This window comes from Varanus komodoensis, unplaced genomic scaffold (genome assembly GCF_004798865.1).
Source record: "Varanus komodoensis strain SLA01 unplaced genomic scaffold, ASM479886v1 scaffold8, whole genome shotgun sequence".
NCBI lineage: Eukaryota > Metazoa > Chordata > Lepidosauria > Squamata > Varanidae > Varanus > Varanus komodoensis.
In genome coordinates, this window is record NW_025336481.1 from 24,235,584 (window position 1) to 24,252,093 (window position 16,510).

At 38.1% G+C, this 16,510-nt stretch overlaps 1 protein-coding gene across 2 annotated transcripts in view; it reads left to right on the forward strand.

Moving 5' to 3' along the window:
* EEA1 (early endosome antigen 1) overlaps positions 1 to 16,510 on the forward strand; it is a 62,565-nt gene that overhangs the window by 19,451 nt on the left and 26,604 nt on the right. For both annotated transcript variants that reach the window (XM_044455458.1, XM_044455459.1), the window contains 6 exons: positions 12 to 167; positions 4,407 to 4,523; positions 5,637 to 5,975; positions 11,935 to 12,084; positions 13,123 to 13,242; positions 13,998 to 14,201. In XM_044455458.1, coding sequence (XP_044311393.1) covers positions 12 to 167; positions 4,407 to 4,523; positions 5,637 to 5,975; positions 11,935 to 12,084; positions 13,123 to 13,242; positions 13,998 to 14,201 — 1,086 coding nt within the window. The remainder of the gene's footprint in view (positions 1 to 11; positions 168 to 4,406; positions 4,524 to 5,636; positions 5,976 to 11,934; positions 12,085 to 13,122; positions 13,243 to 13,997; positions 14,202 to 16,510) is intronic.

Here is a 16,510-nt window from a genome sequence, read left to right on the forward strand (position 1 = left end):
TGTTCACATAGCTTCAAAGGCCTGGGGTGGAAGATGTTGCTGTTCTAAAGAAGGAATTAGTCCAAGTTCAAATGCTGATGGACGAGATGACTTTGGAGCGTGAGAGAGAATCTGAGAAACTGAAAGATGAGTGCAATCATCTGCGAGCAGAATGTAGCACCTCAGAGGTAAAGAATCTAGCCAAAGCAATGTTTGACTAAGAGCCATAAACCTCACATAATATATCACATTAATCAATTTGTATTAACAGGGCATGTGCTTTATGCTAATGTATAACTTTGTTTAACCATCTTTATCAATTCATACCAATAAGATCTGGCTTTTCTTGGTAGAAAGGTGGGCTACAAATGAATAAATCATATCGGTTGCTCCATTTTTAACCATAGTATTACACATTGTGCCTTCTAGCCATTAGGTATTGCAGCGATGCAGTAGTGATATTCTTATGAATAACTTAACATGATTTAGAACCATATTGCTAGCTCTTACTTGAATTAAAATCAGAAGGTTTTTCAAAAGAAATGAGCCACAGCCATGTTAATGCATACCTAGTAGAAGTCACTGTGAAAAAAATGCTCTGATCTGCAGTAACTTTACCATTATTAAACCATTGTATGAATTTATTTATTGTTGTGTCCTATTGGATAGTACTGCAATGAAGAAAGCCTCATGATGCCATGTATTTATTTATTATATTTATATCCCATTTTTCCTTTCAAGGAAATCACGTCATCTTACATAAGCCTTATCCGCTCAATTTTATCCTCACAACAGTATTCCTCTGAGGTGGTTAGGCTGTGAAACTGTGACTGTGAGCTCCATGGCTGAATGGGGACTAGAATCTGGAGTTCCCAGATCCACTCTAACCACTATTCTACACTGGCTCTTGATTATGCATTATATGTCTCACCAGTGTCAAATTTAATCATTTAAAATATGTACTTTTTAAAGATTTTTTTGTGCATAAATATCACCTGTTAAATTTGTTTAAAGACAGGCGGCTTTGTGCTAGAAACAAAGGCATAAACTTTTGAGAAGTGCCCTTTGAGAGGTGCATAAACTTTGCACCTCTCGGTCATAATGCAGGTGTTAAATATTAAACCTACTTGAAAATTAATTCAAAATTAATTTATTATTAATTTGCCAATAATTTTATTGCTGTTTTCTTTCCCCAAAAGAGGGGAATAATGAGTGAGGCCGACAGGATCTATCACTTGCGGAGTCTATCATTTCTTCAGTGCAACTTCAGCGCTTAAAGAAAGGACCCTGGAAATGAATGGAAACGTGTTTATAGATAGGGGCAGATCAGTGAAGTTCCCTTCTGTGAACTCCACTCACTGGCTTGTTCTAGAGACAAGAGATTCTTCTCATTTCACATTACTGTTAGAAGCACCAAAGCACTACTGCATGCTGGGTAGGCCCTGCAAATAAGTGGGCCTAATAGGCTGCTAAGCAGTTATCTCATTTTAACTTAGAATCTTTCATGTTTTCCTCAGTGTTATAGAAGATTTTTTATAAGGGGTGATATAGTTGCAGTAGTTGAAAATAAATAGTAAATATAGAATTTATTTCCTAGTTCAAGTCAAATCAAATAAATTCTTCAGAAATTGTTAAGTGACTTGTAGCATAATTGTTTACAAATGTTCTTAGAAGTAAGCCATACTGAATTCAATGGTGTTTACTCACAGGTAAGTAGGTGGATGATTGCACGCTTGCAAAGAAGTAAGTCCACTCGATGCCAATGAATGCTTGAGAGAGAGAGTCCCACTGAATTCTGTGGGTCTTATTTCTCATTAAACATACTTACATGTTGCTGTTAGTCTTTATCAAGATTAACAGATACATTATTTTTCAATCAGTTCTGCAATCATCACCATCTTTTTTTCCAGTTTTTGTTACATGCTTTTCTTACCGTTGATGCTTCCTCCTCTTATTCTAGATATTGGAACTCCTGCATAACTCATTTGAATATAGAATAATGAATCCAAAGACTGTTGCTATTAATAGAAAATGAGGTTTAACTGATACATATTACTTTATTTCATATACCCTTTACTAAAAGTTCATGTTCATAAACGTTTGTTGTACTGCAGCCCTGGATTAAATAAATACTAAATATCAATTCTCTCTACCTTCTATAAGGAAGTTGAATTCATGTCTAGTGTACCCCATTCAAGTGTACCCCATTGAATAAAATGGGAGTTATTCATAGTTTATGGTGCAGTCTTATGCATGTCTGTGTTGAAATAGTTCCATGAAATTCTACAGTTAATGTTGTTATAGCATTTTTCATTGCTTTCTTTCACTGTTCACCCATCATTGTATTTGATGCTTTCTAATGGAGGTCTTTAAACTTGAGGTAATATTTTTTTAAAAAAGTATCTCTCATTGAATTTGTTTTGTTTTATAAGTATAACTTCAACATCATGTTAAACCCTAGGAACTTATATAAGGGTCTGCTGGCTAAAGACTTTGGTATTTATTTATTTTTTTGCAATTATTTTAATCCTTATACCAAAACTTAGGTTTGCTTGATCCCTTTTAAGTGGGTTGTAAAATTTTGTTTGTTCTTCCTTGTAAAGGTCTGTAATTTAGAGGATATGTTTTGTTCTTTTTTTATTTCAAAGCAGTGTTTCGATTCTGTTCTGGATTTTTTAAAAAAAGTTCATGTAAAATGACTTGGAACCTTGTTTTCAGAATAAATTCTGCCAAGTTACTTTGTAGCTATATGAATAATGACCCACAGGAGAAGGAGAAGGAAAAGTAAAGGCTGTGATCCAAAAAGACATATATGCCACATCTATGGAAGCAGTGGGAGATTGGCCCTCTCTTGAGGCAAGTTAAGCCTCTTGATTCAGATGGTTTTAGCACCTGGTTGCCCACCCTCGTGCAACTTCAATGCTGCAAGACCATAGGTCCCAACAATGCCCTTATATTTTACTGAGTTGTTACTGATGCAGGTTGTGTCACACTACAGGTCCTGATATCTTGGGGTGGGGGTTGTGAGAAACTTAAACCTTAATTATGAACTTCATTGAGATAATTTGACGAACTCTGGGAGGTCTGTTTTCTATATTCTTTTTCACTAATGCAGTGAGGCACATACTAACTCCGAGGTGGGACACCATGTACCAAGATATATATCAATTCATCCCCCCCCCACAATTTTTCTGTTTGTTTTTTGCATCAAGATTAAGCACTTCCTCCATGCAGCTCCAAGGTACAGCTCCTTCAACACATTCACTTAAAAATACTTGTGATCACACTTTTCCTCTACATGCTCTTTATACTAACATATTTGTCTTGATTAGTTGTCATTCTGCTTCTTAAAAGGCTGCATTTTCTTTTGTTACCAGTATTCACACTTCTCAAAATCTGTTTACTCATAAATAAATGCTATCTATACCCAGATTTCATCATAACTGGCATCTGGTCAATCTTGATCTTGCAATGGGGAGATTAAACATATAGTCCTAAGTTTCTTCTCTCTTCATCTTTTCCCTCCAATCATCTTCAGTGGTTGGCATTCTCCCAGCTTGCTGTCCTTCGTGTAAAAGTAAATGAAGTGCTAGCCTCACTTCCCTTTGCAATGAGTAGGGACCTTGCAAGGCAGGGGTTGGTATAGCAGCAAGGAGGTTTACAGCATTTGGGGGGTGGGGATAGAAAGACAGAGCATACGTCCCTTTAATAAAAGAAGATAAGAACCCAGGTGGGAAGAAAAAGGGTGGTTGAAGTTTCTTATATTGTTAGATTGAGCATGTTACCTTCAAAAAGAGGTCTAATAAGGCTTGCATGTGCTGAGTGAAGATTTAAAGAGTACTTTTAATTTTCAGAATTCATTGAGTCTCAGTGTTATGTCTTTTGCATCCTTGACGGATTTTAAGGTTCTAGGAGTATAGTAGCACACCTTTTCCTGTGCATAAAGCCACTCATTTTTTTGTTTGTTTTAAAAATACAATCTTTTTGCACTTGTATTTCAATAGAATACGTATCACAAACAAGGTTTTCTCCATTTGTTGAAGACATACTGTCTCGTGTATATCTTTATCCTGTGACAGAGCATGAAAACATTTGCACTCAAGGCAGGCTCCTTTCTGGAACACATTGTTTCTGTTTACCACACTGTTTCCACTTTTCCTGAAAAAACTGGCAGAAATGACCCGGTGGAGAAGCTTCTTCTTCCAGAGATGATTGTCTTAGTATATAATTAAAGCTGATAATCATAAAATTGTATAAAATTAAATTCCTAGTATATAATTAAGCTACTTTTGCTGGTGGTATACTAAGCTAGTAAAAACTAATTTTCTCTAGGTTCCATTTTAAAGAATACACATAGTGACCTGAAGATATTAGCTGAACTTCTGATAAACCTGTTTTGTTTTGTTTTGTTTTGTTTTGTTTTATAGGCTACTATCAATCAACTAAGAGCAGAACTTGCCAAAGGACCACAGGAGGTTGCTGTATATGTTCAGGACCTTCAAAAACTTCAAACTTCAGTTAATGAATTAACACAGAAGAACCAGGTAAGAATTGATATTACTTCTCTTGAAAGTGTAAACTGACATCAATAGCACTAGTTGTGTAGGCATTGTGTTTTGGAATTTCAACTGTGTTCAACTCAGTGGTTTAACATGCAGTAAACTTAGAGTTTATAAGTAAAATAAGTGTTCAGCTGTGTTTTGACTATTTCAGTGTTGTTTATGTTAAAAGAAAACCTGGTGAAAATAGAGAGGCTATGATCTTTTATCCCTTTTGATTTCGTGACTTGTATGAGGGCCAACATAAATGTGATCTGCCCTGTGGATCACATTAATTGAATAGAGTATTCTATGCTGAATTGGGTTAACTTGTTTACTGTTGCATACTCTGACCTGATTCAGATGACAGACCTCCATGGGTTATTTTAGCCTAGGGGTACCTCAGTGCATGGTGCTTCCGTATAAATATTCAGACTATGGCCAGGAGTTGCCATGGCTTTTTATGCTATCCAGAGGTGAATGGCAAGGTTTATTTGATGGTTAAATAGCTCTTGCATAACTCATCATCTGTTTTAGGGTTATGTGAGGATTGCTTATCCTTCAAATCACCCCTTTGACTTGTGTTTGGATGGCATGATAAGCCCCAGTAGCCCCTACTAGGATTTGTATATTCTTCATGGCTGCCGGAATATACCAGGATTCCTTGCAGGTAAATTAATCCACAATGGGCTGTTGTACAAACTGGCCGTGGAGGTTGGTTATGTTCAACTCATGGTACAGGTACTGACCCATTACACAATCCATACTATATGAAAATTTCAGCACTGTCTTGATACTGTTATTTCCCATCTTACTGGTACAGTGTTTTACTGATGCATTGTTTCTTGGGATCAGGTTGTAAAATTTCAGGATGATTCAGATGTGAGTATCTTTCCTGCTTTTGAACATTCTTGATGTTGCAAGTACAATGAGACAAACTGGAATCTCATATTTAGAAAAGGAGAGTTGCTAAAAGCAAAAAAAATGAGTTTTTTGGTAGATGCTGTTATCAATCATGCAAGAACATGAAACAGTGGTTATATATACTGATGTATCATTTTTACCTACAACATACTATTTCAGTTATTTCCAACTTTGATTTTAAATCTGATATTGCAGAGTCTTGCAGAAAAATTGAAAAAGAGAGAGTTGGATTACACTCGGTTAGAAGAAAGGCAGGGTGAAGAATTATTAAGTAAAAAGAATCTGCAAGCAACCCTTAATCAAAAGGACCTGGATTGTCAACAGCTTCAGGCAAGGCTATCTGCGTCTGAGGACTCTTTACAGAGGTTACAGAAAGAATTACTTGAAAGGGGAGAAGCAAGTCAGAAACTTAAGGAAGAATTGTCAGAAGCTGAGACCAAATACCAGCATCTTAAGGCAGAGTTCAAACAGCTTCAGCAACAAAGGGAAGAAAAAGAACAACATAGTCTGCAGCTTCAGAATGAACTCAATCAGGTAAGATCAAAGATTATCAGGCAGATGGATTGTGTTTTTCCTTTCTTTATCTGAGGATTGCAAAACAACAACATACACAGCAAAGACAACCACATTGGGGGAAATGGGATGGTGTTTTCAATACTGATGGGGAAGAATATTTTGAGGGCTCCTTATTCTGCAGTGTAAGAGAGTTTGTTGGCCATTGTGGCTAGATCTAATGAGCACGTTTATTTGTATAGGCAGTTCAAATGGTGTGGTAGGTATGCAGTTTGACAGTGCTGTTTTCTGTTCTGTTCCTAATTAATACCTAGCATGGAATTTGCCTTTTTCACAGCAGCTGCACATTGGGCTGGCATTTTCATTAGCTGTCCACTACTGCCCCAAGATTCCTTTCTTGCTCACTCACTGCTAGCTTATATCCTATCAGTTTATATTTGAAGTTGGGATTTTTTGCTCCAACATGCATTAGTTTACACTTGTTCATATTTACTCTTTTGTTGTCCGTTCGTCCAGCTTGGAGAGATCCTTCTGCTTTTAACCATCCTATGGAGTTTAGTGTCATCAGCTATCCTATCCATTTCACTATTTACTCCTAATTCTGGATCATTTATGAATAGGTTGAAAAGCATTGCTCCTAATGCAGAACCCTGTGGACTCCACTAGTTACCTGTCTACATTGTGAAAAATTGCCATTTATTCCCACCTTCTGCCTTCTGTTCTTTAACTAGTTAGTGATCTATGAGAGGCACTCCCTCCCCTTTTATTCCATTCCTGCTTAGTTTGGTCAGGGGCCTTTTCAGACTCTAAATAAATAATTTCTACTGGACTGTCCCTGTCTATGTAATTATTGACACTCTCGAAGAACTCCAATAGGTTAGTGAGACAAGATTTCTCCTTGTAGAAGCTATCATGACTTTTTTTTCCAGTAGGTCTTGTTCCTCTATGTGCTTGCTGAGTCTATTTTGATAATGCTTTTTTAATAATGCAGAACAGTTGTTAAACTAACCGGCCTGTAATTTCCCAGATCCCTTAGGTCCATTTTTAAAACATGGTGTTACATTGCCATTGTCCTTCCTCTGGTAGAAGGGCTGATTTTAGAGCATTTTAAATATTTTGGTAAGAAAGTCAGCAATTGCATATTTGACTCCTTTGAGAACTCTAGGATGGATACCACCTGGACTGGGTGATTTGCCGACTTGGAAATTGCATCTTTTGTTGCTGCTATCTGCCTTAATCCCCCAAGTAAACCAAGAACAATTGAAGAGCAGAATGAAACAGAAAATGTTCTTTGAAAAACAGGCATACGGGTGCAGAAACATGCAACACTGTTTCATTCTGCATATTAAAAACAATGCAAAATTTTGAAAATGCAAGTCAAAACTTATAAAACTACCTGCCATTCATGGTTTTAGATGCTACTTCTCTCTGCAGTTCCCCATTCTGCTAATTAATAGAGTTTGTAATGCCTTGATCTACCTCAACTTCCAGGTCATCCCAGGGATGACTGAAGCCCATGAGTGCTCTAGCTTCTCATACGATGGAGGGAGCAATAATTTCTCCAAATGCACCAGTGCAACAGTCTTTCTAGCTTAAGAATACTGCCTGTCTTGCTGCAGAAGTACAAATTATTCACCAGTGAGTTCCAAGACTGAAAACAAGGTCCATTGGTATATGGGAAGGGGAAATGGCAATAATACGGAACAAGATGTTTGGCAGCTGAAGAGACATAAAATATCTGACTGAGGTGTCAGGTTAAAAGGTTCCAAGCAGCTGGAATGTATCCTAGCAAAATGTTCATATGGGCAAATGTCAACAAGATTTTAAGAGAAGGTTTATTCAAACATCATGTGTTTGAATTATTAGAAGGCACTCCTGCATCATTTTTAACATCTAAGGTTTGCATATTTTTCCCCAACCAGCAGCTTCTGTTATCAGAACACAGATTAATTTTAGTTTTAGAAGAGGGAAGGATAAGAGATATTTTAGTTCACTGCCTGGCTTTTCTTACCAGGCTAGTGGCAAATTTCTGCTATTTCCCTGTTGAAGTTTCTTCTTTGCAGTTATTTTACAAGAAGAAACTTACTTGATTTCCTAGCCAAGCATCTGAAATATGATTATGTTGTACTAGTTTTAGTTCTCTGAATCTGTCATGGCTTGATGGAAATTTGCCAACTGAAAAGGTTTTTTGTTGACTGTATGGCACACTTGTAGATTCTGCAGTCCTGCTTCAAAATAGGATTGAAAAACTTGCAGTTGTCTCTTTAGTAATCAAGAATAAAAGTTCTAGAGCCACATCAGAATGATGAGTTCAGCTGGAAGTTGTTTTTAAAGTCTTTGGCTCTGCTGCAAATTAATAGGATTTGAGGAAAAGTATTTTTTTTTAATGAGAGAAGTATATGTGGGGGTTAATATATTAAAAAAAGAAAAGAAAATGTAGTTCACTGAAATTCCTTTGTGGTACTATTACAAAGGATGTTGTTCTATGCAGACTGAACTTTCATTGTGAAGAATCTTAATATTAGCTTGTAAACAATAAAAGATTTTAAAAATTTATACCAGTCTAAAATCTCCAGTACCCTTGTAATTCTTGCTGCTAATGGCTAAAGAAAATGGGAAAGCATTGTAATACTTTCAAGAGGTACTTTGGTTTCCTTAAGGCTCTAAAAGAAGCAGTGCCAAAGAAGAACTCTTCAGTGGCTCACTGGCATGCAAATAATATATTCAGGTTGATGCTTCAGGTCTGACTTGGAGATGAGGTGCAGTAGGTTTCATGTTTTTGCAGCTACCCTGTACAAAGCAATTATTTCTGTCTCATAGTTTTTCTAACTATGTGAACTGTCTCATGCCCCTCTTGGATGCACACCTTTACATGATAATGAGATTTGAGAGTGTTGGAGAAGCCAAGCACAATTCTGGCAGGCTTAACTCTCTCACTAGTTTGGTCTCCTGTTAGGATGACCCAAGGCAAAATAGCCAAAGTTGAGACACCAGACTAAGTTGCATCTACCCTCTTCAAGAGTAATGGACACATCAGAATAGTACAATGGATATTTCTAATGGCGATAAAGGCAGATAAACTCTTGAAGAGTAGCTACTGGGCAGTAGCAGTAGTTCAAGGTGACACTGACAAAGGATCTTTCACAAATGATGACACTGATGTTCTGAATATTTCATAACTTGAGAACCCTATGAAACAATGCAAAAGCAGACAAATAGTGCCAGAAATTGAGTTTCCCAGGTTGGAAGTTATTCAGGCAGCTACTGGAAAAGAACAAAGGACAAGTACATATAACACTGTCACTAATGATGCAGCTAGAACAAAGCTCAGGGGAAGTCTAAAATGCACAGACACAAAAGAAAAGCCACACTGCAGGACACATGCAGTTGGAACATGTAATGTGAGAAGTATGATTCAAGGCAAACTGGGGAGTGTAAAGCAAGACATGGAACAGTTAAACGTCGCAGTAGTTGGTATAAGCCAACTAAAGTGGTTTGGTGTGGGACATTTTTAGTCAGACGAACCCAAAGTGTTTTAATGTAGAATGACAAACGCAGAAGAAATGGAGTAGCTCTAATGCTGAGGCAAGATGTAGCACTGGCGGTAAGGAGCCATAATGCAAAGTCCAACCAAATCTTATCAGACAGAATTCTTGGAAAACCTATCCATATGAACATCATTCAAGTCTACACTCCGACAACAGATGCCGAAGAAGAAGAAATTGAAAACACACCAAAACAAAACATGCAAGACATCTTAATATGGCCAATACAGAAATCAAATGGACCATGTAATTGGAAATCTCAGATGGAGAATCTGTGTTCTCATTGGCAAAACACAGCCAGGAACAAATTGTGGTAGTGACCATCAACTATTAATCAGGGTAAAGCTGAAATATATTCCTGAGGAATATAAAGTCTACAGAAAGAACACACTTGCATTTACTGAATTCAGTTGCCCATGAACCAGAAGAACTGTGGACTGGAACCAGGAACATTATTAGGGAAGAATGAAAAAAGACAATTCCTGTAATTCCCCCCCACCTCCCCCCCCCAAAAAAAAACCTTAGAAGGATGACAGTAGGCATACTCACAATTGCTAAGGACAGATGAAAGGCAAAAGCAAAAGCCGACAGAAGTAGGGTCAGAAGCCTGAATGCAACTTCGTGGAAACACAAATTTTGATCCATCTGGAACAACAAGGGAAGGACATATAATATTAAATATCAAATATATAATATCCTAATATCAAGTTAATCATCACATTCTGAAATAAAAAGGTAATGTCTTCAAGCTTTAAAAAAACTGCAAAAACAAACTGAAATTCCAGAGATTTTTCTAAAGGTGCCCTGTACAATCTGCCAAAGGAAGTACTTTTTTTCTTCACCCAGGAAAAAATGTTTGCATTTTCCTAAAAGGTAAATCAACCAGATATTTTGGAAGGCTAAAATAGGAAGGGGCTAAATGCTTGTATCTGAGCTTATATAATCCCCAATATAATATGCCAATAAATATGGAAAACAAAGCAATGGCCCACAAATGTTCAGTATACATTCCAGTCCCCAAGAAAGGAGAGACTAAGGAGAGCAGCAGCTATAGGACTCATGAGTGAGTTTGCATGAGATGTGAACCTATCCTATACATTAATTATACAGTGTGAGTGACTGCGGAAGAAGGAGGGAGGAGGATCAGACTCATGTAGGATATAGTCTTCTCCTCTGTTGGTCTTCCCCCTGGTATCTCAGGGCACTCGATAGCTAAAGCTGCCTTGTTTCCTCTCTTCATTGCAATCACTAGACGTTTTGAGCTTGCTGTTTCCTTTTCCCCATTTGCGGGGCAGGGAGATCATGTTTGATAGTCCCCAAGGTGGCAGGCCATGATAGCCTTTACAAATGACAAAGTGGAGGTGATGTCACTGGTTTGCCCAAATTAAAAATATGTTTAAGTACAAGGAATTTGTTCAAATATGTATTTCTTAAATTAGTTGGTCTTGTGCAGGTGTGGATGTGCATACTTGTGGGTGTCTGAAAGTGGAAGCCTCATGTTGGCAATGGCCTGGAAGGTGTTTGCTGTCAAAGTGCAGCAGGTAGCAACCATGAACATTGGCCCAGAGAGGCTGGAAAAATGTTTATTTTTTACATTGTGAACTCAGCAGCTGTTAAAAGGCAAGCTGTCTAGGGAAAGCAAAGCCATGAGGGATCTTTGCTTGCAAAAAGAGGGTAAGTATATATTTTCTTCTTCTCAGTGAATGCTTCATGGTTTTAAGTGTTTCCCTCATAATTCCCAGTCCCCTGCATCTTTTTACACTTTCCTGAGATTCTGGGTGCTCAGGAAAGGAACAAAGTGCACCAGATTCCATTTTTGTCAGCTGTTAAAAGTAAGGTTAATTTTATTTTTATTGTGAATTTTACCAAAACAAAATAAAACTTAAAAAGAAATTAATAATTATCTATATAGTCAGTGGGATAGTTTTGACAGGGACTATGTATATGCTAATTTATACAACTGAAATGAAAAAAGACCGAGGAAAAGCAGGTCGCATCTGGAACGAGAAAGGGAAGACAAGAGAGTTTCTACTGTAAACCTGCATTTCATTTAACTTGACCTGACTGTAGACAAACCACTTGTAAAGATTTTATCAGTTGCTACTGGTTATGGATTTAGAATATCCAAAATGAGCAAAGTATATTAAAAAAAAGTAGCATGGGACTTTTAGCTGAGGTTTCCTTGGGGTTAGAAAGGAGACGTATCGATAAAACCAGCTCCACGTTGTCAATCTGGAGAACCATGACTTTCTGATAGGGCAGTGTGTTTACATCCCAGTCCATTGGTGCAAATGATGCACACTTTACCTAATTCAGGTGGTATTGATACTGTTTGCATGCAATTATAACGCGCACACACTAAATGAAAAAAAAAATACTTTGCCCATCAAAAACTTTTTTTGGAAAAAAAAAGTGAGATCAGTTTTCCTTCCCAGTTGCACAATAAACTTCTGGAGACGGAGCGCCAACTTGGCGAAGCACATGGCCGGCTAAAAGAGCAGAGGCAGTTGTCTAGTGAAAAGCTGATGGACAAGGAACAGCAGGTGGCTGACCTTCAGCTAAAACTTTCACGTGCAGAAGAACAGGTAGGCATTATAAGCAAGATTTAATTCTTAGTTGCTTTTCATTTAACTCCTGTAGTTGTTAATTGAAAGAACCTTTTCATATTGTTGGGATTTAATAGAGTATAATCCATGACCTAGGAAATTTATCCAGAGAAGACTTTGAAGTCTGTTGAACACATAGTTTGGAGGAAATAAGTATAGAATGGTTCAGACAAACTGACTCAGCTTTACTAAAGGAGGGAAGGAGAAATGACCATGAATAGAAATGGCTGCTGCTAAGAGGGTAAAGGGCACATTAATTCTTCACAGGACCTTGTGAGAATTTGTCTTTGGGATTTGTAAAGTGGGCCATGGCATGTCTTTCCCTCAAAACATAGTCGCTAATCTTGAAAACTATTACCAGCCTCTTCCCTCTGTTCCCTTTTAAGTGCTTCTGTGGGATCTCTGCAGTTGTTACACTACATTGTTACATTGTTTAAAAAATGAGAATAGTTAATCTTAGTTAAAGAACTATGCCACCCAAAAATTTCTTATTCTGTTCCCTCTCCTCCCTTTCTATGCTGAAGACAATCACAGTAGGTACGATAATGACTTTTAAGGGATCATTGTATTGGTCCTTCTTAGATAAATTAGAGAACATTAACATTTATTTCTCCCTCAAGACTTTCCCAGGGGTTGAACGAAAAGCGTGCAGTAACTGTAAAGATTTTTGTTATGCTATCTAACACAAGCTAAAAATCCTAATTATGTCCACATTTTCATTAATGAAACAGCAGCAGATCTCTATTTTACATGCAAGTTTCTGGAGTTGCATAACTTATCAAGTTTCTATAGTTACATAATTTTATTATAGTTTGGACTCTGTTGAAGTGAACAGGTTCTTTGATGAAATACTTATTTTTGTGGTTTGTCTAGGACAAACATAACACAAACTGCTAAATTAATTTAAGAGGTTTATTTTGTAAAGTGCTTCAGTATTACAGTAAATACTAAACACTATTAAACTACTGAATTGTGCTTATCAGTTTTCAGTCAACAGTCTGTGACTATTTTTCTAAGCTAAAGGAGAAAGCAGGAAATGCAACTGAATTACAGCATCAGTTAGATAAAATGAAACAGCAACATCAGGAGCAACAGAATCTTCAGCAAAGTACGACAGCAAAGCTGAGAGAAGCCCAGGTAAGAGAAGTCATGCCACTGAGAAATACCATGTTGCCAGTCTGTAGAACAGGTAATGTTAGATCCACCAAGGATGCCCACTTATTGTATAAGGCAAGAATATGGCTATGATCACTTATGTGTTGGTATCTTCTAGGGGTGTATAAGGCTTTTTATGTGTGGGTATCATTAAAATGTGCTTGTCTGTTGAAGATTTAAGACTTGGTGAACATACAATTTGTTTTGATGCATCTTTATTGCCTGTCACATGTTTTAGTCACAATTTGAGATAAGGTTCTAGCCAGGGAATGCCTGACCTGGAAATGAAGACCTGTCAAAGAGACTATGTCCAAATACCGTCAGTTGTGGATGCCGAGCTGGATTCTAAGGAATAGGGTGGGGCTTTTCCCTCTGTGGTGGCAGCTGCTTTGGAACGCTGCCTGTTTGGGGTAGAGCATAGTCTCTTCTTCGTTTGGAGTAGTGTAAGAGCATGAAAACATACCTTTTCTGTGGTCATTAGAAGTTTGAATAAGCAAATAAATTTGGTTTTACATTTTCTCATTTTGATATTTGAAATTTTGTTTTGATTAGTTTTTTGCCTGTTAATTATTCAAATTTTGTTTAGATTTAAATCATTTTAAATGTTCTTGTTACAAGCTGTTTCAAGAGTCATTGTGGTGAAAAGGTGATATCTACAGTAAATAACTCAGTATACATCTTTCATAATTAATTGAGTGAATGTATTCCCCCCCCCCCCCATCCTAACCAACCACAAGAATGATTTGGAACAAGTGCTACGTCAGATTGGTGATAAGGATCAAAAAATCCAAAACCTTGAAGCCTTGTTGCAAAAGAGTAAGGAGAATATCTCCCTGCTGGAAAAAGAAAGGGAAGACTTATATGCCAAAATTCAAGCTGGTGAAGGAGAGACAGCAGTTCTTAACCAGCTGCAGGAGAAGAACCACACTTTGCAGGAACAGGTAAGACTGTTCTGAGGCAGAATTTCAGCCTCATTCTATTATACTATAGACAAGATGTTTATTTCATCCACAAATTATGTTTTGAGTGGAACATAAACTTAACATGAAGTGTGCTGCTGGAACATTTTTAAAATCAGAGCTTTGTTTTTTGCTTGTAGATTATTTATGATTGACATTAATTAAGACATAACATGCTAGGGTGTTGTGGGATTGGAATGGAGGGCATGTTAGAGAAGGATTAAGTCCCTACATTTATGATAAGTATCCAGGAAAGAGAGAGGGCTTAGGGCTGGAGGGGTATGTGCTGTGAGGTAAAACAATTTTCTCTGAACTATACTGGGATATTTCAGAAGAAAGGAAAAGAGTAAGGACACTTTCTAGACCATCATTTCAGCCTTCCCAGCAGAACAGTAAAAAGCAAAACAGTGCCAGTAGGCACAAGAGGGAGCCTAACTATGCCAGCAGCTACTGCCTTACAGCATCCATGGCAACACTGTTACTTTCCACTATTCATGCTTGTAGAAGATGTCCCCAACTTAAAAGGCATGACCGTGGCATCAACACATGAAAGACATCAGTTAGTGACACTGTCATATCATCAGCCACCACAGTCTATACTTTCTTTTACACATAATACTCAGCTAGGTAACCAGGAAAGACCATGTTGGCTCAGAGCAAAGTCCTATTTGCTTTAGTGTTTTTTGTGTTCTCTGTGCCAAATACATACGGATTTAGCTTTGGGAAATTTCCATAGCTGAGAATTGGGAAGGACCCTACCCACCATCCCAATGAACATGTTCTTATGTGGATTACTACCTGTTTCATCAGTATCTATTTGGCAAACCATTATGGTTGCTTCATGAGTTGCTTCTGTCATCTTTAATGACATCCTTCATTTTTGGTAAGGTTTTTCTTTATTGATATTGCATTCATTTTTTTCTTACTGCTGCTATTCTGCCTACCATTCAGGGGTACTCTGTTTCTGGGGGGAGTTTGCATTTTTTCTTATTGTTCAAGTGCTATGGGGTGTGTGGCCACCAACCAAAGGACATTCCTTCTGCATATTCTACTTAGGAAAGAACGGTATCCTAGTGGTGTGTGCCCATTGCCAAGATTTTAGGCTAGGTAAAATTGGGCAGACAGGCTTTGTGCAGATACCTGGAAGAAGAGGCCAGTAGGCACTTGTAATACTCCAAGACCACATTTTGCCCCACTTTTCAGATCCAACAGCTCCTTGGTTTCATTGCAGCAATGGCTGAAGTAGTCTCATTAGCCAGGTTCTGGATGTGTCCCCTACAGCTGTGGTTCATCTACATGTTCTGCCTCACAGACAGCTCTCAAAAAACTGCACTTCAAATCCCCAAATCTTTCTGGACATGCCTAGAGTGGTGGATGCATCTGTACAACCTCACCAAGGTGATTGCTTTCATGAACTGACCTTCATGCTGACCATAGATGCCTTCCTGTTCAGATGGGGAGCCCACTGTGGTCCTTTGAAGATTCAAGGGACATGGAATGAGTTTGAAGCCTGTAACCATATAAATCAACTGGAAGTACTGGCAGTGAAGAAAACCCTCATGGCTTTTCAAACGTCCTTTATTGTCATCATATGCAGATCTCCACAGACAATACCACTATTCATCAAGTAGGGTGGCACCTGGTCTATTCCTCTGGCTTGTCTGACCATCAGGATCTGAAATTGGTGTATCAACAAGGGTATTACCTTTACTGTAAGGGTATTACCCTTACTGTTACTGGCTCAACACCTGGGCTGACATTTTGAGCCACATGAGCAGCAACTCAACACCATCCTGCTGAAGAGAACCTTCTGAGGAACATTTCAGATTGACCTCTTCACCGCTTGGGACCACGTGGTGTACCCCAGCTTCTGCTCCCAGCCAGGAGCAGAAAAAAACACCCTGGGACATGCTTTTATCCTGAACTGGTCGGGGGCAGTGTTTTACCTGTTTCCTCCCTTTCCACTTCACAAAAGAGTGCAGATTCATTTGGATGGAATGGACAAGTGTCAGCATAACACCATGACGGTCCAGGCAACCATGGTTCACTCAACTGCTACATATGTCTGACTGAACCTTCCTCCAACTCCCCCCAAAACAGGGCCAAAATCAGGGAAGGGTATTGCACCTGGAAGTATGCATCTTGTGTCTTGCAGCATGGAAGATTCTTTCCTAGATTCAGGGCTTTCTGGCCTTCCCTAATGATGATTCTTGATACTGGATGGAGCACTGAATCCTTCTACTAAGAGATTGTACAATGTAAAATGGAAGGGTTTTTCCTCCATTGCATTG